Raw genomic sequence first — 27213 nt, forward strand, 5'->3', positions numbered from 1 at the left:
CATGCGAAACAAAGGTTGAAAAGGGGAAGGGCTTTTGAAGCATGTCACAAAAGCCAGAAACCCTCAAGGAAAAGGCTAACGAATTGGATCATGCAGCGGCCATAAAACTTCCATTCGTTAGAAGACGTCATAAACACCTTATGACATCATGTTTTACTTGTAGGTAATTGTTCTGGAGAAACTTTACCACTGGGCTCAAGGAAATCAATACAGGGGACTTTTCACTCAGAATTATTCGTAATGGAAAGACACTTGGGCGGTTGGCTGGCTCCATCGGTGACATGTGCGTGACATCTTGATCTCAGGGTTGAGATCGAGCCCCACACTGGGTGTCGAGCTCGCTTAAAAAAAAAAAAAAAACTTGAAAAGAAAAACTGGAGCAAATCTCAAAGTCCGTCAGTAGGCGGATAGGAAGATAGCTGAAGCGTATCCCTGTAACAAAATCCTACCCAGCAGTGAGGACACATGATCTAGGACTCTGCCTCCCCCCAGGTTCTATCTGCATCCCAGGAACAAGTGGCAATGTCTGGAGGCATTTTTGGTTGTCACGACTTGGGGGCAAGGGGTGAGCATCTAATGGGTAGAGGCCAGGGCTGCTGCTATGATACACAGGACAGCCCCCGCCCCCATAATTAGCAGGCCCCGAGTGTCGCTGGTGCTGATGTTGAGAAGTCTCGAGCGAGCTCGAATCAACATGGGCAGATCCCGACAGCAATCTTGAGTGAAAAAGGACGTTGCAGACTGATCCGGTTTGATATTTTTACAGATACATACATAGCACAAGTAAAAATCACATATGGGAATAATGCACACCCACTCAGCAAATCTGGAACAATCATTCCAGGCATTTTTTTTTTTCCCTTTTACGTTCTTCTCACGATGCTGGAGAAGTCTCTTTATTGATATAGATGAGGAACAGTAGTGATGAGTGTAAGGGCCCTTGTCTGTTTCATGTCGACTACATTGATAGCTGTGGAATTCTCAGGATAAACAAGGTGCACATTTTCACTATTGTGATAACATGTTAACACGGCTCTCCTAAAAGCTTGTACCAATTTACATTCCCACCCGCAGGTGACAGTTGTCATTTCTTCTTTCTGCCTCCTTCACTAGGGTATGAGTTTCTTTCTTTTTTTTTTTTTTTAATTTCATTTATCCATTTGACACAGATTGAGATCACAAGTAGGCAGAGAGGCAGGCAGAGAGAGAGGGGAAGCAGGCTCCATGCTGAGCAGAGAGCCCGATGCGGGCCTGGATCCCAGGACCCTGGGACCATGACCTGAGCCGAAGGCAGAGGCTTTAACCCACTGAGCCACCCAGGCGCCCAGGGTATGAGTTTCTTGAGTGACATGTGTCCATGTGTCTTTAATGTCTCACTAGGTGCTTCATCCTAAAATTCGTTCGCATGGGTTAAGGCTTTATGACACGTTGCTAAGTCATTCAGAGGACAGAGAGAGATAAGACATTCATAGCCTCAAGAAAGTCAGTTTCATTTCATTTGAATGTTAACCAACAATTCAAGTCAGAGGGGGAAGGGGGCCAGTTGGGCAGGAGCAGCCGGGCACAGCTGGCCCCAGGAAGGGCTCCTGAGCCAGTCCTGGAGGCACAAGGGTCCTCCCCATCCTTGGAAAAGCAGAGGAATGGCATTCCAGAAAGGCAACAGCTCATGCAAAGGTGTGGTGCCAGGGCTGAGTAAGGCATGTTTGTGAGATAGTTAGAATGGAGGTCATCTGGGCATCGACACTGCGGAGGATCTGACTGGCAAGAAAAGAAGGCAGCGCCGGGTTGGGGGCAAGCCTTGTCCAACAGGCTAAGAAGTCTAAACTTTTTCCCTGGAGGCAAAAGGGAGCTCACAGGGGCAGGGAGCACCAAGGTGGAAAGGCTGCCCTGACCAAGAAGAGCAGTCACAGCTGGGCTGTAGTCACACCTGCCCTGAGCTTCTGGCCAGCTGCCCAGCAGGAGCATGGAAGTGTGAACGAATGGAGATCCTGGAAGGCCTGTGAGGCAGGGAGAAGCACCGTGCCCAGGGCCCATAGGCCCTGCTACTGGATTGTACCCAGTATCCCATGGATCCCTCTTGTCACGTCTCTGCCTAGGCCGACAGCCCCGGAGCCCACTCGCTGTGGCTCTTGACAGCTGACTTTGTGTCTCTCTTCTCAACTCCATGTTCAATGACATCAAGTTGATAGCTTGAATTTGGCCTGGCGGAAGTATTCACACCACGGAAATCACTAAGTGCTACGTACTGGGACTCCCGATCCCACCCCCACCCCACCTAATGCCAGTTTTCCAAGACACCACTGACTGTTTCCTTCTAGAAATAAGGATGATCCTGTGATTAGATGTGGAGAAGCATGGGAAGGGAGAGTCTTTTTTTTTTTTTTAATTTTACTTATTTATTTATTTATTTATTTATTTATTTGACAGACAGAGATCATAAGTAGGCAGAGAGGCAGGCAGAGAGAGAGAGGATGGGGAGCAGGCTCCCTGCTGAACAGAGAGCCTGATGTGATGCAGGGCTCAATCCCAGGACCCCGAAATCATGACCTGAGCTGAAGGCAGAGGCTTAACCCACTGAGCCACTCAGGCGTTTAGGGAAACTAAATAGAACATTTAAGAAGATAAATGTGTGGCCAAATAACGGGGGCACCATCAGGAGGAATTCAGATTGCTCAAAAAGGCAAAGGCTGGACCCCCAGGGACACTGTGCAGAGCAGGTGAGCATAGTGGTTACCAGCACCAACTGCAGTTGAGACTGCCAGGGCCTGAATTGCGGCTCTGACCCTTGCGAGCTGTGTGACCTTGGGCAAGTCACTTTGCCTCTCTGTGCCTCAGGTTTGTCATATGAAAAATGGAGGGTATTATGAACTCATCTCATAGGATTCCTAAGAGGATGAAATGAGTTACATGTGTGTAAAGCTCTTAGAACAATTTTTGGCCACAAATTAATGCTCTATGAATATTTGTTAAATACACAAAATAGAAAACCGAAGTACCCAGAGAGGCAGAGTGACTTACCTTAGGTCACACAGGAAATGTGAAGCAGAGCTGGGATCAGAGCCCAAACTTCTGCCATGGCAGGCAGTCCTGCTAGTCTCATCTGGCTTCCTTTGGCCCTGACAAGGGTTGTGGGGCTCCTGGGAATGATTCATGTGTCCTGGCCTTGGAGCTTTATATCAGAAAGGCAGAACGGGCAGCCCCAGTGGCCTCTGGCCTGGAAAGGCAGCTTGTTGAGATGCCCTCTGGGGTGCACAGCCTCCTCCGCCCAGGGCAGGGCACGCAGGACCCCAGGCAGGACACTGACCTTGTCCCAAGCTTTGGCAGGTCATTGAGCTGGGATGGCCCTAGGCCGGAAGGTGAGTGAGCCACCTATCAGCTGCAAACCAAGAGGACAGAGAAGCACAGTAATAACAGTGGCTTCTGCTGAGAGCCCCCACTCCTGGCCAGTCACTGTGTGTGTGTGTTGGCGGGGGCACTGTTCTAGGTACTTCGGATTCAGCAATGAACAAAGTAGTCGAAGCCACTCTTCCTGCAGACCAGATGATCTGGTGGGGGCAGGCAGATAGCTGATCAACAGGTGCACTGAGAGATATATAAGGTCTTAAAGGAAAATGAGGCCAGGAGAAGCAGGTGGGGCGTGGCTGGCGATGGGGTCAGGGAGGACACTCAGAGGAGGTGACAGGTGAGCAATCCTGAAGGATGTGAGGGAGCACCCATGCCTCCAGGGTCTCATTAAATCCTGCTGTTCGCCCTGGCTGTGTGGGTGTCATTCCCCCACCTCACTGATGAGGAAGCTCAGAGACATGCGTTCACCTACTCAAGGTCACACCGCCTGTAAGTGTCGGCCGGAGATTCAAACCCAGCTCTTCCTCCCTGTCCTCGTTACTCTCCACCTGCTCCCCAGAGTGTATCCAACGACTCTACAGTTGTCACAAAGCCTGGATGTGTGTGCGGTGGGGGAACAGCCAGGGTTGTGGGGTCGGGAGGGTAGGTACTGGGGTACAGAGGTAAGCGGGTCTGGAGGTCACTCTGGAACACTTCCTTGAAGAGGTGGGTTTGGAGCTGAACTTTCAAGATCAGGAAGGAAGGGCAATTCCAAAGGGTAGAGGGTCTGGCTTACCTGCAGTGTCAGTGGGAGCAGGAAAGGCAGGGAGGGGCTTGCTTTACCATGGAAGTTTGGTGCAAATTCTTGGTGAAGGAAGAAGAGGTCCCCAAATTTGAGTTGTGTGTCCTGGTTTTTTTTTTTTTTTTTTTTACTTATTTAGTTGAGAGAGAGAGAGAATGAGAACGTGAGAGCATGAGTGGGGAGAGGTCAGAGGGAGAAGCAGACTCCCCACTGAGCAGAGAGCCCAAATGTGAGATTCAATCCTGGGACTCCAGGATCGTGACCTGAGCCAAAGACAGTAGCTTAACCAACTGAGCCACCCAGGCGCCCCCTATGTCCCTTGGTTCTTAATTAAAAGTCCTTTACCACCACACATGGGAGCTGGAGGGCCACACGGGGGGCACCCCCATAGGCCCTGGTTCAGAGAGCAGTGAAGTAACAGTGCGAAGCCAAACACCCTTCAGGATAGAGCATGTCCAACCCAACAGGGACCACTTGTCCCAAACACCTCACAATGGACCCGACTTCAAGCATGACTCCCCAGCTGTCGCTTCCTCCATTCCACCTTCTGGGTCTTCAAAACTCATTCTCTCATTGCCTCTTGAACCAACAAGAGACGAAGATCTTTGATTCATTCATTCACTATTTATTTAGCACTTCCTGTGGGCCAGCCACAGTGCTGGGCACTTGGTGGTGACCAAGACACTGCCTTCGCCCTCACCGAGTCATTTATCCAGTGGTGGAGGCAGACATTTCATGGAGGACAGTGCCGATTCATCACAGTTACTAAGGAGCCTGGGTGGCTCCATCGTTAAGCATCTGCCTTCAGCTCAGGTCATGATCCCAGGGTCCTGGGATGGAGGCCTGCATTGGGCTTCCTGCTCAGTGGGGAGCCTGCTTCTCCCTCTCCCACTACCCCTACTTGTGCTCCCTCTCTTGCTGTCAAATAAGTAAATATTAAAAAAAAAAAAAACTACAATTATAATGAATGCCACAGAGGACAAAGCAGATCAAATGGAGCAGAGTTTGCCCCATCACGGGAATATCTCCAGACCAACCACAGACCACATCCTCACAGGACTTGGACTTGGTCAAGGGGCCCGTCTCACGAAGGCTGGGCAGAGAGAAGTGGGTGTTGGGGTGCAGTGGGAGGCGGAGCAAGGAAGAGAACTGTGTTTGATGTGAGTAGGCGAAGTTTACCTTCTGGGTCCCAAGAAGGTTGGCTGGGAGGGGTTGCTCCCGCAGAGCTGTCCCCAATTCGGTCCTCCACCAGGGGGTGCTCAAACTGAGGGCAGCGAGTAGACCAGGAGGGCAGAGAGAGAAAAGCTCATATTGTGGAGGGGCACCTGTGAGAAGAGGGAGCCAGATTCTCTGGTCTTGGGATGGATGTTCCGCTCAGGCCCCAAGGCTGTTGTCCAGCCTCAGCCCCCTAGAAGGGGAAGAGGTGCTGGGGAAGATGGCCCAGGCCCCTAGGCCACTGACCTGGCCCCAGGTGTGGTGAGCTGGTCCCTTGAGGGACTGAGCAGAGCCAGCTTGAAGTGAGGGACAGGCTGGGGAAGGGGGTGGGAGGGGCTGGGAGGGGTGGTGGGGTGGGGAGGGAGGTGGGGCTGGGTGGGTTGGTGGGCAGGCCCAGAACTCAGTGGAAAAGTTGGGAAGGCAGACACCTGCTCCTGCCCTGGAGATCTGCTTGGCTCACTGCCCTGTGCAGTGAGATATTGCTCACATAGGGCCTCCCCAGACAGACCTTCCCTGACAACCTGTCTAAAAGAGCTCTCCCAGTCCTTCTTCACAGCCTTACTCAGCGGGATTTTCTTCCCAGGGCTTAACACTGCCTGACATGACATTTGCTCGAATCATCTGAAATGGTCAAATAGCAGCAATTTTGTGTGGCTCAGCCTAAGGCTATGTATTTGTTCACTGGTTTTCCATCTGCCTCCACAGTTAGAATGTCAGCTCCACGCGGGGGTGCAGCAGGGGGCATCTTTATCTGTTACATTTCAGTCACATCCCTGGCCCCTGGGTCAGTCCAGGGCACTCAGTAAACCCTCAGTAAACACCGAATGGGTCACATTCACATTGACTGAATGAGTCTGTGGGCTGGGGTAAAGAGAGACTGGGGAGAGGGGGGCAAACCCCGAAACAGACTCTTGACTACAGAGGACACACGGATGATGACCAGAGGGGAGGGGGTGGGGGATGGGTGAAACAGGTGATGGGGATTCAGGAGGGCACGTGTGTCGTGATGAGTACCAGGTGGTGTGTGGACGTGATGAATCACACTATTGCACACCTGCAACTAATATTATAATCTATGTTAACTAAGTGGAAGTTAAATGAAAATTTCAAAAAATTTTTAAAAGCTTGATAACAGAGTTGGATGTGAGTGGGAGCCGCCCAGGAAGCAGCTTCTGGGGCAGGATTGGGAACAAGGGGAGGGGGTGCTGGGGCAGAGCAGTGGCGGGGGTGTCTGGCGCTGGGAGGCAAAGCTGGACAACACTGGGGGGGAGGGGAAGAACATCTGGACAGCATCTCCCATGTGCCGGCCACTGAATTACATGCCTCTCCAGCCATCTCTCTCAGTCCTCGTGATGTCCCATGAGGTGGGTATTATTGCCACTCCTGGTTTACAGATGAGGAAACTGAGGCTCAGGCAGGCTAACTTGCCCAGGGCTAGCTAAGTCAACAAGGCACATGTGCGGCTTTCCCTCTGCATTTCCCTACCCCTCCTCCCCACCCCCCCGCACCTCCTCTTGATTTTGATTGTTTTGTGGAGTTCTGAAAGCCCCTTAGGAGCAGGGAAACTCTCAGAGCTGGAGCCCGAGTTCTTGGGGGCTCCCTAGCTGTTTCGTCCTGGTGGGACCCCAGACCCATCACGGTTTCTCATTTTGTAGAGGTCTCTTGGCCAATTGTGGTGAGGATTTGAGTGGCTGGCCCTGTATTTGGGACAGAGAGGCCTGTGGTGTTTGAGGCGTGGCTGGATTCCTGAGGCAAGATGGAGTCCAGGTGGCCAGGATGGAGGACATGGGCAGCCAGCCTCATTGTCCTGTGAGGCTTTTATCTTTGTTGAGAGTCATTAATCCCCCCCCAAACCCAAGCCCTTGCCCCCCACCTTGGCGTCACTAGGGGGACAACAGTACAACAGCCTCTTCTCAGGGGCTGGCTGGGTGTTGGGCTACTTGGTAGTTGAATGCACAGCCTCTGGAAGACCACATCCACCAGCTTCTTGGTCATGTGTGACTTTGGGCCAATTACTTAATACCTCTGGGCCTTGGTCTCTCCATCTGGACAGAGCAGAGCAGCCCTAACATCCGGGAGATGCCTGGTTCCATCAGCCAGGCCTTGGTGGTGCTCACAGCGGGCCCGGCACAGCTCTCTCCTGCTGGACTCCTCTGAGCACAGACAAGGCCATCTGTGACCGTGCTGGGTCAAGACAAAAACAAGACCGCTCCATAATCATGCCTGAAAACAGATAAAGCAGTAGTACCATCCAGACCACAGAAATGACCAAACATCCCTCGTGTAGCTAATCTGAGGAAAGGCTGCTTCTCTACCAATTACAGCTCTTGCCTCTTTCTGGTTGGCTCTCCTTCTAGGTAAGATTTATGATCCCCAACCATAGAATCACCTCTACTTCCCGACAGCATCTAATCCAGATCAGCCTTGCTCCGGATGATATACTCCCAGGATTCTTCAGATATATTTGCCATGCTATCACTCTCACTTCACAATGGGGACGCTGAGACCTCTACAGAGAGGGGCAGCAGCTTTGCCCGGGGTCACACAGCTGGGAGCACGGAGTCAGGGTGGCAGCTCGGGTCCCCTTCCAAAGTGGGTTTCCTAACCTCCTTGATTCAGCCTTGATAGGGCAGAAACCAACATGACAACTTTGAGCCAGTATCTGGGAGAAGTGCAGAGGAGACTGGAGCTGAAAGAGAAGAAGAGCCTAGGGCCTCAGTGACCCACTGTGCGTCCTCTCCCATGTGTGAGTAGCCAGGCAGCCTCAGTTCCTCCAAAGTATTTCTCTCCCGAGACCACGGCCACCTGGCTACTGAGTAAACACGGGTCAGCTGAGGCCTGAGGGGCAGGGGTGGGGGGGGGCACTGTCATCGGACTGAGGCCTGAGTCACTTCCTGACCATTGCTTAAGAAGCATCCAGAGCCACAGCCTGAGTGGCCAGCTCGTGCCCTCGTGGGATTATATCCACTTGGGCAAGACCATTTCCCTGGTACCCCCACCTTTCTGGGTTCACCTCTGCCACACTCAGCTCTGTCCTTGTCCTGGGGACTGTGATCCTCATCCTAGAAGGAAGCCCTGAGTCTCCTGGACAATTCTGTCTTGCCTGCACCCAGGGCCTGAACTCCAGCCCCCAGAACCTCAACCCAGCTTCAGAATCAGGATGCCCTTCCCTGACACCACCAACCTCAAAGGTCCCAAACTCCTGGAGCTGCCCCCCACCCCGCCCCAGGCTCATAGCCTCTTCCCTCTTCCTCCTGCAGTGTCTCAAGGCTAGAGGCAGGGGAGGGGCAGGGAAGAGGGTGGAGAATATTCCAGATACCCTCGTGTAGGATGTGCAGAGGGAGACCCAGTTTGATCTGTAGACATGTCCTCATGATGTGAGTGAGGGGGACAGTGTGAAATACAGACCATTGCCTTTAAGAAGCAAGGCCTTTCAACTCAGAGACACTGCACAGACTTGGAGCCGAGAACATAGCCTCTAGAACCAGGGTCCGCTCACTTCTTCAACCCAGCTCTGCCCCTTAGCCACTGTGCAACCTTCAGCAAGTTACTTAACCTCTCTGTACCTCAGGTTCCTCATCCCTAAATTGGGCATAATCATAGCACTGACTCAGAGACCTCTCACCAGAACTAAGGGAGTTGTATATGTAAAACCCTCATAATAATGACTGGCCCATGGCACGCACAAGTGTTCCGGAAAGGTTTTTTTCACTTTGAATGGGCTGATTCTTCCATTCATTCTCAATACAGCTTTTGATATTCTACTGTGTGCCAGATATGAATAAGGCAGAGTCTCTGAAAGATACGCCTGTTGGGCATTACTGTAGGATCACCCTGCCACCCTCACCCTGTGGTGGTCTTCCAGACTGTGTGGGGGGAACTGGGGCCCAGGGTTTGGGGCCTGCAGACTCCCTAGTGAGGTCCCCCCTTGGTGTAGGCCACAAGCAAGTTCCTTTCCTTCTTCAAGACACCCTCTCTCCCTTTGATTAAGTGAAGCCAGTGGTATCCGCCCCTTCACAACCCCTTCCCCAGGCCAGTGAAGGGTCAGATAAGTCAGACCAGGCATGTGGACCCCTTATGGCCATTCTCTGTCCCAACCCCCTTTTGGGAGGCCTCCGTGATTTAATTTGAGCACAGAATCTCCCTTGGGCTGCACCAGCCCCCAGACACAGGTGGCAGAAGGCCCTGGCTTGTCATTGCCCTCATGCGGCTTCAGGAAGCCAGCAAAAAACCATGCAAAACTGGAAATCTGAGCCTGGACTGGATAGTTGGTGATAGAATCACTTCTGGTAATTTTAGATATAAAAATATTGTGGTTATGTTTTAAAAGTAGTCCCTTATCTTTAAGCGATGAAAAAATATTGGATGTGGGGCGCCTGGGTGGCTCAGTGGGTTAAGCCGCTGCCTTCGGCTCAGGTCATGATCTCAGGGTCCTGGGATCGAGCCCCGCACCGGGCTCTCTGCTCCGCGGGGAGCCTGCTTCCTCCTCTCTCTCTGCCTGCCTCTCTGCCTACTTGTGATCTCGGTCTGTCAAATAAATAAATAAAATCTTTAAAAAAAAATATTGGATGTAATTACATGATGCCTGGTGTTGCATCAAAATGATGGAAACAAAATTGGCTAAGGGTTGCTATAATCGTTGAAGCTGAGGGACTGGGGTCACGCAGATTCCCTAGAACCTCACTATCAAAATGTGGTCCAGAGAGCCCCTGAGCCCGGGAGCCCGCACCTTCAGTGGTGAGCAGCATCGGGCTGTTTTGTCTACTTCGGTACTTTTGAAACTTCCCATAAGCAAAACGTTGTGGGGTTTAGTTTTGTTTTTCCAGTATTGTCTCCATTAGCCGCACCACGATCCTCCACGCAGATCTTCCCATCGAGTCCCGAACCGGAAGGACCGGGACGGCCCTGTCTTCCCACCCTCACCAACCCCACCCCCGCCACGCCGCCCGCAGGAGCCCCCGGGCTCTACCCCGCCGCCGGCGACGCCCGCAGCACCCCCTCCTGCAGGGCAGCGCTCCTGACGCCCGGGCCGCGACTCCGGTCCCGGGTCCCACACCGCCGGGGCTGTCGGGGCAGGTCCGGGCGTGGCCGCACTCGGCGCACCTGGGCGAGCCGGCAGGTGGGACGCGCCGCGGGCCCGCGACCCCGCCCTCGCGCGGGGGAGGAGCGGGCGGCGGGGCGGGCCTGACCGGCGGGCGGGGGGCCGGGTGCTGGAAGCCCGGCGGGCGGCGAACGCAGGCGCCGTGCTGGGGCCGCCGAGACTGGGGGCCCGGGATGAGCTTCACGCGGAAAAAGGGCTTCTACAAGCAGGACGTCAACAAGACTGCCTGGGAGCTGCCCAAGACCTACGTGTCCCCGACGCACGTAGGCAGCGGGGCGTATGGCGCCGTGTGGTGAGACCCCCCGGGACAGCGCGCCGCTGGGGGGCGCCGGGGGCGCTCGGGGCGTCGGGCGGGACCTACGGCGGGCGCGCGGGCACCGGGGCGCAGATGGAGCCTCCCGACGACCCGGGCCCGGCCAGTGCACCTCTTCCCGGACACGCCTCGGGGTTGGGGGGGGGATCCCCGTCTCCTGGGGGGCGCTCGGGGCTGCGCCCCCACCACCTTGAGCGAAGACCCCAAAGCCCCGAGTCCCGCCGGCTCGGAAGACTCCGGTGGAGGCTTTTCTGGGCTGAGGGCTTGGAGCTGGGAGGCCGCGACAGGGCAGCGGAGTGGGAGCCAGAAGCCTCAGGCTGTGGCAGAGGCTGACCTGCGGCCACCGCGGGCGCCACCTCACTGCCCTCACCGGCATTGTGGGGTCTCTGTGGCTTGAGTTAGGACTGGGTCTGGTTCCCCAGGACTTGAACCTTACAAGGGACCCCAGAGTTCATCCAGGCAAATCCCCTTTGTTACAAGTGGGTACCCTGAGGCCCAAAGAGGAGGAAGTGTGACTTGCCAAGGTACACAGTGCGGGGCTCTGGATCTTGTTGGCCTGAACTTGGGTCTGACCCCATGAAGAACTGCTCCCCTTTGCCCCCCGCCCACCCATTCCTCACTGCGTTTGAAGCTGCTCCCTTACCTCCCAGGTGGTGGGTTCCCTTCCTCCCAGCCCAGCCCGCTGGCCAGGAGGGATTTTGGTGAGGATGGCCTGGGCTCCCTCAGAGTGGCCTGGGAGATAGCACTTGGGATATGGCGTGGGGGCTGCTGGGGCGGCAAGAAAGCCACAGCCTGCCGACCTGTGCATGCCCTCCAGCTCTGCCATCGACAAGCGGTCAGGGGAGAAGGTGGCCATCAAGAAGCTGAGCCGGCCCTTCCAGTCCGAGATCTTTGCCAAGCGGGCCTACCGAGAGCTGCGGCTGCTGAAGCACATGCAGCATGAGAACGTAGGCTGGGCCCTGGGGTTCTGGGGGCCACTCTGGAGCAGGTGGGCAGGCGGGGGAGGGGCCCCATAAGGCTTCTGACTAGCTCCCCCCCCATGTGTGGGAGAAATGGGGGGTACAGAGGGTACAGAGAGCTCAGGACAGGGCCAGGGGAAGGGGAATCGCCTCCTGCCCCTCCCGCCCTTTTCCTCACCTCATTAAAATGAGGAGCCAGGACCTGCCCTGCCTACTTCCCAGGAAGGTTGCAAAGGTTTTTTTGGGTGGTGGAGCAAAATGAACTTTGGGAGGGGCAAACTTACTGTTTCCTCTCTGTTACGAAGAAGTGGGCACGGAGGTACTTGTGATTTTTTCTAGATCTTGGAGCTAGGACGCCCAGCATCCTGGCTGATGTAGCTTCCGCACGTGGCCCCAGTAATAAGAACAATAATTCTAGGTACTTGGGCACTTTCTCTGTGCCAAGTGCTGTCCTCAGAGCTTTGCAGAAACGAACGAGTTACTCCTCACAACATCACAGGAGTCGAGTACTATTATTCCCCAGGACAGAAGGGGAAACCAAGGCACAGAAAGACTAATAGGTTATATGGTCAGTCAGTGGCCCAACTGGGAATTTGAACCCAGGCAGCTTGGCCCCAGGCCTCAGCGCATAACCATTAGAATATCCCGTCTGATAGAAACAGCTGGGAAGACTAGCCACCCAGCGCTGGGCTTAACAACCAGTCTTTGCTCTGGGATACCTAGATTGGTAAAATAATGATTTCAAAATATTGTGCACAAATCTTAAGCCCCATTCCTCTTCAGCAGACGCCTCCCCAGGGCGACGTTTCCCCTGTCTCTGAACCAGCCCTTTGGCAGGCAAGGATGGATGTGGTGGAAGACCCAAGGTCAAGGGCAGGGAGCCTGCTGACTGGAAGGCCCCTTCCCTGTTCCCTCCTTGATTCCCTTCCCCACTTATGGTTGCCTACTTAAGTTGAGAGTGAGTTTGCACACCTGCCCTGAATCCCAGACTTGGGGGGCAATCACTTGTGTACTGCAAGCTCGCTCCCAATTAAGGGGCTCTCTCTTCTGCCTCTGCCCTTTTTAGGGTTCCCGAGAAGGTGGGGGACCTGCCTCCTGCCAGAGTTGGTGTACCAGGAAATGGGGGGTGTTTGTGTGCGTGGCTGGGGCCCCAAGCGAAGCGGGGAGAGGGCTGTGGCGGCTGCCCAGCCTCACTGGCAACCTTTTCCCCAGGTCATCGGGCTCCTGGATGTCTTCACCTCAGCCTCCTCCCTGCGCAGTTTCCATGACTTGTGAGTCCGGCTGCGCTGGGTTCCAGGGCATTTGCGGGCCTTACTTGCTGCTCAGGAGCCAGCTGGGGGAGAGTCCAGATTCGCTCTTCTGCGCAGTAGGCTTCCTGTGCTGGGCTGTCCACCCCTCACCCCTGTGTAATTCTCTCTGGAGTTTCTTGGTGGGGGTTGGTGGGGGAGGGCTGGCAGGAAGAGGTGGGAGGGGCTCTGTGGGGTGCTTGCCTGCCAAGAGATGTCTGCTCCTCTGCTTCTCTTATTACGCACTTTAATACCACCAAGACCTCATTGGCATCAACTTACCTCGCCATTCCGTTGGGGCCCAGGTGTGGGTCTGGACCTTGGGGGTCTTCCTAGCAGGAAGCCTTGGCTGCTTCTGGCTGATGGGGTGTTTGACAGTCACACAGAACCAGAAAATTTAGTTGTTTAATGCACTGCTTTGCTACTGCAGTGCCTGGTCTAAAATGTAGGAAGCTTTGGGAAGGTGGACTTTTTTTTTTTTCTTGTTTTTTTCTCCCAGCCTCTATTTCAGATGCAGCTGAAGGTCCATTTGTTAGGATGCTTTTGTTTTAAATTTAATGCAGCGATTCTGAAGAGGTTTTTTTTTTTTTCCTATAAAGCCAGCTGCTGGGCTTAGCACTGGGCATTTAAAGTGGACCAGTTTCCCCCGCCCCCCAGGGGGGTGGGGGTACAGTTCCTACAGGAAGACTCACAGAGGTGTGGTGGGTGCTCTAAGTACGGTCGGGTACAGGGGACTGCATGCTGCCTTGGGGCTTCACAGAGGAGGCAAGGCTGAAACTCAGCCCCGAAGGATGAGTAGAGGTTCGCCTGAGGTGGGGGGTGCAGAAGGCATCCCGGGTAGGAGGAACTGAGTGGAAAAAGGAACAACCATGTTGCCTGGGACTGGACTGTTAGGGGAATATAGGTAAGTTCAGTGTGACTGGCGAAGGCCAATGGCTGATTTGGTCAAGGGAAGAGTCCAGACTTGATCCCATAGGCAGCCTCAAGTCCACAGAGGATTTGAACGTTGGGTGAGTAGTCAGATCAGATTTAGGGGTGCACTTTAGCAGGGGGCAGGGAAACAGGGAGCAGCTCTAGAAGCAGAGAACGCCTGGAGAATGGCATTCCAGACCTGGATCCAACTAAGGTGGAGGTGATGGGAGGCTGAGAGCGGACCTGAGAACCGTCAGGAGACAGGACTGTCAAAGGGTCATATCTGTTGGGAGAGGGTGTGGCTGGGAGCGGGGCTGTAAGTCAGGATGCCAGGCTCCTGCTTGGAATACAAGGGGAAGGAAGAACAGATCTTGGGAGAAAGATGATGAGCTCTGTTTTGGACACAACTTTTGAAGAGCCTGTAAACGTTCAGATGTTTAATCAGCAGTTGCAAATAAAGCTGGAAACTCAGGAAGTTCTGGGCTCAGCTAGAACACGATGCAATACTGTTGATGAAGAGATCAACAGAGAAATCTTGAGGGAGGGTCAGACTTTGCAAGAGGTCTGACAGGAAGAAAGTGAGCCGTGGGAGTGCCTGCTGGGCAGCCCTTGGTGAGAGTGGTCTGAGCAGTTTCCAAGGGGTGGGAGCAGATGTCAGGTTGTCAGGGGATTGGAAGTTAAGTCAGAGAGTCGAGAGGTTGAACCACTCTTTCTAGAATTTTGGTTGGGGAGGGAAAGAGGGAGAAGGGGTGGCTCTTTGAAGAATCAAGTCAAGAGGTGGTGACACAAGCACAGGAAGACTTTAGCAAGTTTGTCAGCCAAGAGGAGAGAACCTGGGTCCATGCAGAGGTGAAGGACAGCAGTGGGGAGGGGACAGTGCATGGAGCAGGGCCCCCGTGAGGTAGAGGGGATGATCAGGTAGAAGAAAGCTTCAGAAAATCACAGGCTTAGGGGCGCCTGGGTGGCTCAGTGGGTTAAAGCCTCTGCTTTCAGCTCAGGTCATGATCCCAGGGTCCTGGGATCGAGCCCCACATGGGGGGGGGGCGGTCCCTGCTCAGCGGGGAGCCTGCTTCCCTCTCTCTCTCTGCCTGCCTCTCTGCCTACTTGTGATCTCTGTCAAATAAATAAATAAAAAATCTTAAAAAAAAAAAAAAAAAGAAAGAAAGAAAATCACAGGCTTGGGGCGCTTTTGGCTCAGGTCATGATCCCAGGGTCCTGGGATCGAACCCCGAATCATCAGGCTCCCTGCTCCGGGGGGAGCCTACTTCTCCCTCTCCTTCCACCCCTCTGCCCTGCTTATGCTCTCTCTCACGTGTGTGCTCTCTCACTCTCTCTCTCAAATAAATCTTAAAAAAAAAAATCATAGGCTCAAAGAGACGGCCTCCACCACATCCTTTTTTTTTTTTTTTTGGTAAATATTCCTTTTTAAACCCATCATCTTTTGTTCTGGACTTTGCCGTTACTACCTTGAGCAACAGCCATATTTTGCTGACCTTGACCTGTTTTGCAATCCCATCAGAGGGTGCTGTGGCTCAGCTACTCCTTCTTCCTTCTTCTGCCCTCCTGGAGGCTGTGGGATTACTTCCTTCTTGGAAGGGCAGACGTTTCTGGTGGTTTGTGGAGCTCTCCCAGCCGGGCATGACCCTCTGGGGGAGAAAATATTTGGACAGAAGCAGAAGGAAATGCTGGCAGGTGCTCCTAAGTCACAGCTGTGGCTTCCTGGGGTCAGGGGGTGCAGCAGAGGAGGGCAAGGAGAGGGTGCCTTTGAAGAGAGGGAGCACAGCTCCATTTGGTTTTCCTGAGCACGCTCCAGCTAAAATGCTGATCCTGATCTCTGCCAGTGGGGGTCCACCGTGGTGGGCTGGGAGCCAGAAGCCGGGAAGCCATGTGGGGGGTCTGGCTGGCTGCCGTGGGGCCAGGGCTGGCAAGAAGCTCTCATGCTTTGCAGCTACCTGGTGATGCCCTTCATGCAGACGGACCTGCAGAAGATCATGGGGATGGAGTTCAGTGAGGACAAGATCCAGTACCTGGTGTATCAAATGCTCAAGGGTCTCAAGGTGTGTGTGTCGGGGGGGGGGGGGAGGGGGGGGGGGAGGGACGGGGGCTGAAAGGGAGGAGGGGGGGCCGGGGAGGGAGGTGGGCGTTGGTGTTGAGACCTGAGGTTTGGGGAATGCCCGGCTCTCAGGGCTGGAAGAGCACAGTGGGACAGAGTGGGGGAGGTTTGAAGCTAGCCTGAAGCACCAGGGATGGAAGCCAGGCCTGGCTTCATGCTTCTCTCTCTCTCTCTTGCAGTATATCCACTCAGCTGGGGTCGTGCACAGGGTGAGTGCTTTCTTTGCGGTGATCCTCAGAGGGCCCTCCGCCCGGAGAGATTCTGCACAGCTGGGAAGGAGGAAAGGAGTGGGGAGGCGAAAGTCCTCTGGAGCCTGGAATGTGGATTTTGCAGACCCGGCCTTGGCCCAGGAAGGCCTGCTCAGAAGAATGCTGTGTTCTGGGGAACTTTCTGGATGCTGCAGACAAAGCGAGCCTTGAGCTGGGGGTCTTAGGCTCCGGGAATCAAGAGTATCTTAGAGCTGGCTGGGGCCGAGAGGACACCTAGGCCAGCCCCCTACTTTACACTTGAGGAGATGGACACCCAGAGAGAGGAAGGGAGACCAGCTCTCGCCTCTGCCTCTCAGCCCAGCGCTCGCTCTCTCCTCTCGTCTAGGACCTGAAGCCGGGCAACCTGGCCGTGAATGAGGATTGCGAGCTGAAGGTGAGCAGGTAGGGGCAGGGGTAGCCTGGTGTTGGGGTGGGAGCCTCCTGTGTGTGGCAACTCTTTCTCCCTGTGTCCCCTGAGCTGTAGATCTTGGATTTTGGGCTGGCCCGGCATGCGGATGCCGAGATGACGGGCTACGTGGTGACCCGCTGGTACCGGGCCCCTGAAGTGATCCTCAGCTGGATGCACTACAATCAGACTGGTCAGTGGCCCACTGCCCAGGGAGGGGCCGGGGGGGCTTCTCTAGCTGCCCCTCCAGCACCGTTCTGGCTATTCTGGGTGTACTGACCCCCAGCTCAGCTGGTTCGGGTGACGCTTCCTCTCCTCTGTCTGCAGTGGACATCTGGTCTGTGGGCTGTATCATGGCAGAGATGCTGACGGGGAAAACTCTGTTCAAGGGGAAAGATTGTATCCTTTGCTGGAAAAGCTAAACTGTACCCTGGGATTCACTCCTTCAACAGACACTTGATTAAATCTCTCTCTCTCTCTTTTTTTTTTTTTTTGGTTAATGCGAAAGTGATACATGCTCCCTGTAGAACGATTTTGTTTGTTTGTTTGGTTTTTAGAGCCCAACACGGGGCTTGAACCCACAACCCTGAGCTCAAGACCTGGGCTGAGATCAAGGGTTGGCCACTCCATGGACTGACCATAGAACAGTTTTAAAATGCAGATGAGGGAATTGCTGGAAAGCAGCCACCTGCTGTTCCGTTACCGTGTAGGAAAGACTTCACGTGTTGGCACTGCGCGCTCTAACTGAGCGGCCCTGTGCGCCGTGCGGGTGTTGAGAACATGTGGGTCTGCAGCACCGAACTCAGCGTGAGGGTGGGGGACGGTGACCAAGAGACTGATGTGAGGGTGGCTGACTGGCTGGGATGGGAGCCTGGAAGGCGGCGCCTCCAGGAGCATCTGTGGGGAAGGACACTTAACCCAGCTTGGAGGATGGGAAGCCTCCCGGAGACCTGCACCTTCTCCTGAAAGCACCCCAGGTGCCTGGGGGTGGGCGTGGGGAGTGATGGAAGGGCGATGGGAAGGACAGCCCGAGATCCACCAGCAGAGAGTGAGGCCGAGCCTTAACCTGCTGCCAAGACCTGGACCAGCTGTCCCAGATCCTAAAAGTGACCGGGGTGCCAGGGGCAGAGTTTGTGCAGAAGCTGAACGACAAAGCAGTGAGTGGCAGATGGGTCTAAGTTGGCCTAGGCTTCTGCACTTGGCCAGCTGGGGGTCACGTGGGCTCGAAGCCATTGGGAAGGAGGCCTCACTGGCCCCCTCCTTTTGCCCTGGCAGGTGCTCTGCTTCCCTCCCACTTTGGACTTTGCCCTGAGCCTTTGGCCCAGCTCTGGGGCTTTTTTGGAGTCCCTGCCCTTTACCCCAAGGCCTAACCCCTGAGAGGCTGACCTTGGGGGATTACTCACTGCTCCTCTGTCTTCCAGGCCAAATCCTACATCCAGGCCCTGCCACAGAGTCCCAAGAAGGATTTCTCTCAGCTCTTCCCACGTGCCAGCCCCCAGGGTGAGTGCTGGGTCCTGGCTGTGATGGGGGGCAGCTGCAGCCTGGCCCAGCCGCTGGGCTCTCCCAGGCCTGGGGCGTGAGCTTCCTGCTCTGTCGCCGCAGCCATAGACCTGCTGGAGAAGATTCTGGAGCTGGATGTGGACAAGCGCCTGACGGCCTCGCAGGCCCTTGCCCACCCCTTCTTTGAGCCCTTCCGAGACCCCGAGGAGGAGACAGAGGCCCCGCAGCCATTTGATGATTCCTTAGAACATGAGAAACTCACGGTGGATGAATGGAAGCGTAAGAGCAGGGGGCTTTGGGGGTTCTGGTCTGTCTCTTCTTTGCCCCCGTGTGTCTCCAGACCTGGCCTCAGCTGGCCCGCCGCCCTCCCAGATACCTGCTGCCACCCCCTCTCTGAGCAGATACTGTCTCCTGTGTGCACTGTTTGCTCCCTGAGCTGACCTCTGCTCCGCATTTTGTTGGGGGGAGAGGGGCTTTCTCTCGCCCTTGGCCTCCCGAACACACCTTGAACCAGCCTGTGTGTTTCGCAGAGCACATCTACAAGGAGATCGTGAACTTCAGTCCCATTGCCCGGAGGGACTCACGGCGCCGCAGTGGCATGAAGCTGCAGTGACCTGTCTAGCCGGACCCCTGGCTGAGCCCAGGGACCACCCGTGGTACCACCTGCCGGGGATCTTGCCACTAGGACTGATGCCTGCTGGTCCCTAGGACAGGTCCGGCCCTTCTGGGATTATCCTCTTCTGGGGTGGAGGAGAGAGGGGCCTGGTCCTGCTGTAAGAAACAGACCTTGTAGCTGCAGAATTCAGAGATGTTGGTTGGGAGAAAATAGCTCTGATCACAACCAGCCACATTAAATCGTCCATCTGGAGACTCGCCCACGTGTGAGGTCCTTCCTTGGGGCTGGAGTGGTGCTGGGCGGCAGGCCGAGCCGGGGCGGGGGGCCGTGTGGTGATGGTGTATTGGTTTGCTGAGGCTGCTGGGACAAATCATCACAAACTAGGCTTGAAACAACAGAATCATATTCTCCCACAGTTCTGAAGGCCGGAAGTCTGAAATCAAGGTGTCGGCAGGGCCATGTTTCCTCTGAAGGTTCTAGAGCAGAATCCTTCCTTGCTTCTTTTCAGCTTCTGGTGGCTGCCGGCCTCTGTGGTGTGCCTGGCCTTGTCGCTGCCTCCCTCCAGTCTCTGCCTCTGTTCTCACAGGGCCCCTTGCCCTCCATGGAGCTCTGTCTGTCCTTATAGGAACACCAGAGATTGAACCGAGGGCTCGCCTTCCTCCAGCAGGACCTCATCTCTGTCCTTACTCATTATATCCGCAAAGACCCTGTTTTCAAATGAGGCGACATTCTGAGGTTCCCGGCCAACACAGATTTTGGGAGGACACCATTTAACCCCCTACAGATGGCCACGAGGGAGGGGCCCCTTTCCTGGGCCCTGGGCTCTGTTGCAGAGCCAAACGTGTCTGGCTGCTAAATTAAGGGAGTTGCAGAGAGAGCTGCAGCTGGTGAGCCGTGGCACGCAGGTTATTTTGGGTGAGTGATAAGCAATCAAGATACGAAACAATAGCGGGCTTGTGGGCTGGGAGCTGCAGAAGGCAGAAATGGGCTTTTTCCAGACTTTATGGAAAAACAGTTCTACTTCCGCCTCCTCAGGAATGGTGTATCTCTCCTGAGCTTTAACCTGACAATGGCTAGGATTTTTCTGTTTGCATATGAAAAGCTTTGGTAGAACCAACTCCCAGGTACCTGTAGTTCTGGCCCTGGGTGCCAGGGGCCTGGTTAAAATTCAGCTTCCTGGGTGCTACACCAGAGATTCTGACTTGGCAGGGTATGGGACCGAGGTTGGAGAACATCTGAATGAAGACCCCCTCCCCCAAGCCCAGGGATTCTGATGTATATCAGACCATATTTAGGAAGACATTTAGTTGTTGTCCGTCCCATTTGTCAAGAGGCCTAAATCAGCAGCGGACAGTGGGAGTCTGGGGCTCACATGGGCTTCACACTCATTTTACAGATGGTAAAACTGAGGCCCGCACAGCACTTTTAGGACAGTGAGACTGTTCTGTATGATACTGTCATGGTGGACACGTGATATACGCGTTAGTGACAACCAGTGGACCCGTCCACCACTGCTGCCCTTAGTAACAACATATCCATATTGGTTCAGCTCTTGTAACAAATGTCCCACACTGATGCAAGTTGTGAATAATGGGGTAACTGTGAGGCACGGGGTACAAGCCATGTTGGGAGGGAGTGTATGGAACTTTCTGTACTTTGACACAGTGTTCTGCAAACCTAAAATTGCTCTAAATAATAATGTCTATTTAAAAAAAAAAAGAGCTTGAGGTCCCAGGAGGATGGGGTCACTTACCTGCAGCTGGAAAGTGGTTGTAGGCAGGATTTGAAGCCAGCAGCCTTGACCACTGTGATTTTAACCCATGCTTGGATTCAATGGTGGCCCAGCCTTCTGTACCTTCTGGCCTGCCTCTCTGAGCTCCTTCACTGCCTGTCGGTAGAATCTGCTTTGTCTCCCACAGAGCGACCCTGCTGTCAAGGAGGGAGGGGCTGGCCATGTCCTGCAGTAGCCCTGTCCTCCCAAGGTTACTAAACTGCCCCAAGTCCCAAGCCAGGATCCCTGAGTTAAATCCTTTAGCCTCCTTAGACACCACACTTGTCCCAAGAACAAATTCCATTCTTGTCAGCCTGGCATTCAAAGCCCCTTGCCTCCTCTCTAACATCATACAATCCCACTGCCTCCCATGTTCCTTATCCCAGCGAAGATAGCCAGAACACCAGTCCTGGAACACACCATGAGGCTCACCCTGCACGTGAATAGGTTAAAGGTTCTGACAAGTCCCGCAGCAAAGAGGTCTGCTCAACATTGTTTAATCCAGAACTTCCCAAATGTACCTAACCCTAGGACCCCATGTGCTCCTGAGAGCCATCACACACTGAGCCCTCTTTGCTCAGAGCAGCCCAGTGAAGCCCAGTGCACAGGTCCCAGTACTCTCCAGGTGGGCCTGGAGCTTCCTTCAGAGCATCTGCTTGGGAGGCCCTTCATTCCCCTCCTCCCAGGAAAATCCTCCCTGTCCTTCAAGGCTTTGCCTCAGGCTGCCATCCAGGAAGTAGTTCTCCACAATCCTCCCTTGAGAATGGGTATTTCCCTCTCTCTGCCCCAAGCTCCTGTGGACAGCATTTACTTTGTGTGTGGTTCTGCCTCCCATCCCCGCTGCACACTGCGAGCCTGGAACAAATATCTATGAATGAATGAATGCATGAATAAATGGATGACGTCTCGGGGTCCTGTCGATCATTTCTCTGCCCTGACCAGACCGCACGCATGCTATCACGGGTAGCGAAGAACATAGCAGGAAGCAGAAGTGAGTAGTCCTGGCCTGTCTCTTCGAGGGGCTCCCCTGAAAATTTCTAGGGTTTCAGACTCCCAGGTCTTTCCCTCATCATCCCTCAGTGTCCCTCCAGTCCATCCCCCCATCCCGGAATTAACCCTTTACGTTACTTCCTTATAATGATCTCAAACCTGGGAGGGTTCCCTGTAGGGAGGCGAGTTGCTGAGCAGTGGGAAGGAGTTCCTGCGTTCAGGCCTCCCCCTATGGGCACATGGCCAGAGTCACAGGAAGTGAGTCCAACTCTAGGCTGACTGGGGGATCTGGGCTCAGTTACTCTTGGAGTTGACCTGCAGGACCTCTGACAAGTCTTGGGTCCCCTGCTCCCAATGGAGGACAAGGGTGGGATCCGCCCTGTGGCAGGTAGGGAAGCTTAGAAGGTCTTGACAGAGATCAGGAAGCTAAATTTAGGGACAGGGGACAGTTGAGTAAGAGAATCTCTGTCCTGGATTTCCTCCTTCGAGTCCTTGTATGATAATGCTACTCTTCTCCTAAGACCATGGGGGCCTCAGCTGGGGCCTGGCCGCTGTGTCCCCCCACAGCAGGGCTTGCCTGGTGTGTTAGCGGTGGCAACTCATGGGAAGCAGAGACGGAGGAACCACCCTTGCAGGGAAGAGTCCGGGGTGCATCCGTGCCCCAGTGCCTGCAAGTCCAGAGGCTTGTTTGCAAGGGGGAATGGCTCAGTTTTCGTCCAGGGCCCAAAGAAGTGGCTTTTGTTCTCCACCAGGGTGTGGGAGACTTGCTTCTGAGGACGGAAGGATCTTCCCACCTCTTCTCCCCACTCTTGGCTTTCGTGTCCTTAAATTCAGTGGAAACAATTCCCTAAGAACCATTGCTGGAATGCTTTGGGCTCTGTCCTCATCCCCCCTGAATCCTCCTGTGACTGAATGTAGGAAGCTAATGATTTTCTCCTTTTCCACAGTGGGCAGCAGAGACCCAACACCATTCCATCAGATTGAAGCTCTCAGGGAGACTTCCCCGGGGAGGCCTCACCCCTGCCCTACCCACCCGGAGATTTCCTGGAGAAAGGACAGTGCCTGCTCGAATTCTGATCTGGTTCCTCCCACAGGAACTGAACCTCTGCCCTTGATCTGGGCCAGGGTCCATGAGGCCACTCTGGGCAAGGGGTAGGAGGGTGGGGGAGACTCATAACCATTTTCTGTGCCCCGGATCCTGCCTCAAAACAATATTTTCGTATGCCTAAAACGAAATACACAGGATTACAAAGGAAAGCTGGTTATGTTGAAATACAGTTGTGAAAACATTTAAGTGTGTGATGTTGTAATTCATGGTTTCTTTATGGATGCATTAAATAACAAGATCTGGCTGGGACCCTGATAAACTACAAATTTGAAATAGAAATGTGCGTATGTGGTGTTTCAAGAGAACTACAGCAACTATAAAGGGAGACAGAAAGCTCTGTGCTTCCTACCAACATCGCTACGACAACCATAGTCTTCAGAACCGAGGGCATGGACATCAGTGGAAGGAAAGTGATAATACCTTTCAAGCCAAGTTCATGGACTCTGAATTACCACATGTGGTCTGTGGTTGGTGCACCCCAGTTAAAAGACCTTGTCTTGATACTAAAATGTGACTGTGGGTACCCTCTGTTATTATTTTTTTTAAAGCTTTTATTTATTTGACAGACAGGGATCACAAGCAGGCGGAGAGGCAGGCAGAGAGAGAGGCGGAAGCAGGATCCCCGCTGAGCAGAGAGCCCAATGCGGGGCTCGATCCCAGAACCTGGGATCATGACCTGAGCCGAAGGCAGAGGCTTTAACCCACTGAGCTACCCAGGTGCCCCAACCCTCTGTTATTTCTTAACTGACCCCCTCCACCCTGCCACCATCCCCAACCCTCCCCCGCACCCTGTCTTCTGTCTTGTATAATCACAGAGGCAGGTTGGAAACACTTCACATCTGCACCTGGAAGCCTACAACACGTATTAGCCCCCCATTTCCTGTGTCTCCCCCGCTCACTGTCCAGGTAGGAATGGGTCTGACTGGGGCATTTTGCTAGGGATTTGGCTGAGGCCTATCTTGTTTGTGAACTGCTTGTACTTCTCCCATTCCCACTCCCCAGCATTTCCTCTAAACCATTTTATTGACGAAGACATTGGGACCCAGAGTAGAGATTGGGCCCAGGCCTCCTACTTACCACCACAACTCCTACCAGCTCAAACCATAGCATGAGGATGTTTTGAGATCTGCAGGGCCGTCTCTGTCCCCCCAGCCACCACAGGCATAAAGAGAGCCAGGCCTAGAGACAGGTTTGTGTTAACTGGCCAAGAGAAGAAGCTACCAGAAAAAAACATTTGTTTTTATCTTTTTTTCCCCAAGGGTCTCATCTTTGGGAATATTTTGCTACGATTCTGGGAAAAGAAAATGTTCGGAGGGAAGTACATCTGAGAAGTGGTATGGCTTCTCCTGGACAGAAAGAGGCAAAGGCCTGTTAGTCCCCATAGTCTTTTGAGACTGTGACCAGCTCCCTGTCAACACCCTGGCTAAAATCAGGAGGGGACTGCTGAATGCGCTCAGGGAGCCTTGACCCCAGACACAGGGCTCCTAGTCTTGGCGGAAATTCCTGTGACCCAAGTATGTCATGTGGCATGAGAACCACAGACCTGAAAGAGCCCGGTGGACTGGGACAGAAGGCTTCTGTGACAGACACAGTTGGTTGTCTACCCTTCATCTACACACCTTTCTTCCTTAAAGAACTCATATTTTGTTCAGGCTGCAACTTGCACAGGAAAGTGGGCCTTTCCTCCAGCCCCAGATGGCGACCCATGATTGTTCTATACCAAGTGAGCTAATGTTCTCTTTGCTACTTACTGGTTTAGGACCCAGTTCTGACTAAGAGGACCTAGGGAAAGCCTGGGAAGGAGATCCAGGTGGTCTGTTCCTGCTCTCTGCCCTAAAGATAGTTTTATGATCTCTGGAGCTCTGGCAGCCATTCTGTGGCAATGAGGAAACAAGCCCAAGGATAAAAAGTCCATACACTGAGGATGATAAAATACAGGGATAACAAGATCTCGATTTCTTGGAGACATCAGAAAGCTGTGAAACCCCTCCAGGGACTGCCTGCCTCCAGGATTCTTCTTATGTAAAATAGCTGAAGGCACCATCACTCAAAGATTCTCCTATGTGAAAGTCACATGTTTTTAACTAATGCAGCATCTCTTTTATTTTAGGTACAGGTTATCAGAGGCATTTTCCTTGTGTTGTGGGATCCATAAGATCCCAGAAGTTTTGTGTAGTTCTAAGGAAGAGCCCAATGAAGACTACAATCGAAATTTCCTCCAGCCCAATAGAATAGAAGCTCCAGCTTTGTCCAGCCTCTCCTTTTTGTCCTCAGAAGAAGAGCAGGACCTGTTTCTAATGCTGCCCTTTCCCTGCATGCAACACAAGTTAAGCCTTAGGCTCTGGAGGCACACTGCCTGCTGCTCTGCCATGAACCAGCCATGTGACCTTGGGCCTCAGTTTCCTCACCTGTAAAATGAAGTTAATATAAGGAAAGCATTCGCAACAGTGCCGACCCATCACTGAACATTAACTATTATTTTTAGTATTTTTTTCTACCACATCCTCCTTCTTCCTTGCTGACCCCACCTTCCTGACATCTTCCCTTCCTCCTAAGCAGCACTTTTCTGGGCTCACATACTCTCCTTCACATTAAATCCTCCCTCAGTAGGTCCTCAAGGGTCTAGGTCCCCGTGGTTCCTGGCTGTGGAGGTGAAAAGAGGGGCTTTGCATACAAAAAGCCCCAGGGTTAAAAGAAAGAGAACAGCATTTCAGGAAATGGCTCACTTGATGGGGAGGGGGTGGTGTTGGTAAGTTTGAAATCTGTAGGGCAGACTGGCAGCTGGAAATCCAGGCAGGATTTCTAGATCAGTCTTGAGGCAGAATTCCTTTTTCTCTGGAAAACTTCAGTCTTTGCTCTGAAGACCAGTCAACTGATTGGATGAGGCCCACCCACACCAGGGAGGCTAATCTGCTTTACTTAAAGACAACTGATTGTAAATGTTAATCACTTCTAAAAATTCTTTGAGGGCTCCTGGGTGGCTTGGTTGGTTTAGCCTCTGCCTTCAGCTCAGGTATGATCTCAGGGTCCTGGGACTGAGGCCCACATCAGACTCCCTGCTCAGCTGGGAATCTTCTTCTCCCTCTCACTCTCCTTCTCTGTTCTCCCTCTCTTTTTCTGTCTCTCTCAAATAAATAAATAAAATCTTAAAAAAAAAAAAAAGTCTTCGAAACAGGGACACCTGGATGGCTCAGTCAGGAGAGAGCATGGGACTCTAGATCTCGGGGTTGTGAGTTTGAGCCCCACACTGGGAAGAGAGACTACTTAAAAAACAAATAAAAATTTAATTTAAAAAATATAAATTCTTCATAGCATCATCTAGACTAGTGTTTAAACAAACAACTGAGCATATAGCCTGGCCAAGTTGGGTAAGTGCATACATGGAGCACCATAAATGTTAGTCTTTTCCACTATGGTCATTGTTGTACCAGGAGGTCCTCAAAATTGTGTCAAGATGATGGCAGTACTCTTGGGAATACAAGGAACCACAAGCCACAGTAGGTATGTCGGTAGGTAGGTTGCGTAGGTATCTCACAAAACCATGGAGCTGCACTGTGCCCATTTGACTCCTCACCCAATGGAAGGATCCAGAACCTTCAGTGCATGTAAACATTCCCCAAGAAATGGATCTTGAGGAATCCTTCACTCTCTTCTTTCTGTGGAAAGGAAGAAAGTTTTCCCACTGGTTTTCTTCATCTTTGAAGACGGTGGAGGGCTTGGAGCAATACGTCAGAAAGCATTAAATTTCTCTTCTTCAGCAACCATTTCACATTTGGTAAGAACTGCATATTCATGAGGCTACACAGCCCAGTAGGAACCAGATGACAGCTCAGTTTTCCTGGAAATCAGGAAATCAATCAAGCTGCCAAACTGAGAGGTCTGCGTTGTGAAATACTGCTAACATTCCAGAAAGTTGTTTTAAGTGAGAGTTATTTTTAAAAAGGAAATTCTTTCTCTCTCTCTCTCGCTCTTCTCCCTCTCTCCTTTTTCTTGGTTTTTCTCCTCTCCCTCCCTTCCTTCCGGCATTTTTTAAGTTAGTGCTGCCCACTGTTCCACTACTTCTTCTAGTATGTTCAGGCTAGGCATGAGTTTTTAAAAAGTACATGGGATGGGGGCACCTGGGTGGTGCAGTTGGTTAAGCGTCTGCCTTCGGCTCAGGTCATAATCGAGTCCCGCATTGGGCTCCCTTCTCAGCGGAAAGCCTGCTTCTCTCTCTCTCACTCCCCTGCTTGTGTTCCCTCTCTTGCTTTGTGTCTCTCTCTCTGTGTCAATTAAATAAATAAAATCTTTAAAAATAAATAAAAGTAGGTGGCATGAATTATGGATCTCTCTGTCTCTCTCTGACACCTTTCCTTTGTTTCCACTAATTGGACCCTCCTCTGCTTGTGGTAATCCATGTGCTTTTGTCCATGCTTGTTCCCCTGTTTCCTGTGTTTTTTGACAGTGAAACTATGACTTCAGCCACCTCCTTTAGATTCAGGAATAAAAGGATTCCAAAAAACATTCTCTGTGTCCAGTATCAAGCTGTAGCTGGGGAGGGGAAAAAAAA

At 53.0% G+C, this 27213-nt stretch overlaps 2 protein-coding genes across 3 annotated transcripts; one reads left to right on the plus strand and one right to left on the minus strand.

Moving 5' to 3' along the window:
- Positions 1 to 573: 573 nt before the first annotated feature.
- LOC116871760 lies at positions 574 to 7434 on the minus strand. Its single transcript, XM_032864578.1, is given in 6 exon segments — positions 574 to 716; positions 1515 to 2201; positions 5306 to 5338; positions 5341 to 5451; positions 6850 to 6852; positions 7365 to 7434. Coding segments are annotated over 6 exon segments (1047 nt in total).
- A 3096-nt stretch (positions 7435 to 10530) lies between these two features.
- Positions 10531 to 19052, plus strand: MAPK13 (mitogen-activated protein kinase 13). 2 transcript variants are annotated; one of them, XM_032864336.1, is made up of 13 exons: positions 10648 to 10734; positions 11178 to 11279; positions 11573 to 11702; positions 12927 to 12985; positions 15861 to 15969; positions 16205 to 16234; positions 16620 to 16667; positions 16758 to 16872; positions 17007 to 17078; positions 17757 to 17836; positions 18101 to 18179; positions 18282 to 18458; positions 18710 to 19052. In XM_032864336.1, exons 3-13 carry the CDS (start codon positions 11688 to 11690, stop codon positions 18790 to 18792), a joined length of 867 nt encoding a protein of 288 aa, XP_032720227.1. In that variant the 5' UTR covers positions 10648 to 10734; positions 11178 to 11279; positions 11573 to 11687; the 3' UTR covers positions 18793 to 19052. The 2 variants fall into 2 exon arrangements, with proteins under 2 accessions (XP_032720226.1, XP_032720227.1); XM_032864335.1 differs by lacking the exon at positions 11178 to 11279 and having other exon boundaries at positions 10531 to 10734.
- The last annotated feature ends 8161 nt before the right edge of the window (positions 19053 to 27213 follow it).

This window comes from Lontra canadensis, unplaced genomic scaffold (genome assembly GCF_010015895.1).
Source record: "Lontra canadensis isolate GAN:19392208 unplaced genomic scaffold, GSC_riverotter_1.0 scaffold27, whole genome shotgun sequence".
In the NCBI taxonomy this organism is placed as follows: Eukaryota; Metazoa; Chordata; class Mammalia; order Carnivora; family Mustelidae; genus Lontra; species Lontra canadensis.

Excerpts from the sequence above, each read along its gene's own strand:
- MAPK13 (XM_032864335.1), top strand. The coding sequence starts at position 10,616 with ATGAGCTTCACGCGGAAAAAGGGCTTCTACAAGCAGGACGTCAACAAG. Across the intron at positions 15,970-16,204 it reads AAATGCTCAAGGGTCTCAAG|TATATCCACTCAGCTGGGGT; the intron begins GTGTGTGTGTCG and ends TCTCTCTTGCAG. Across the intron at positions 16,873-17,006 it reads GATGCACTACAATCAGACTG|TGGACATCTGGTCTGTGGGC; the intron begins GTCAGTGGCCCA and ends CTCTGTCTGCAG.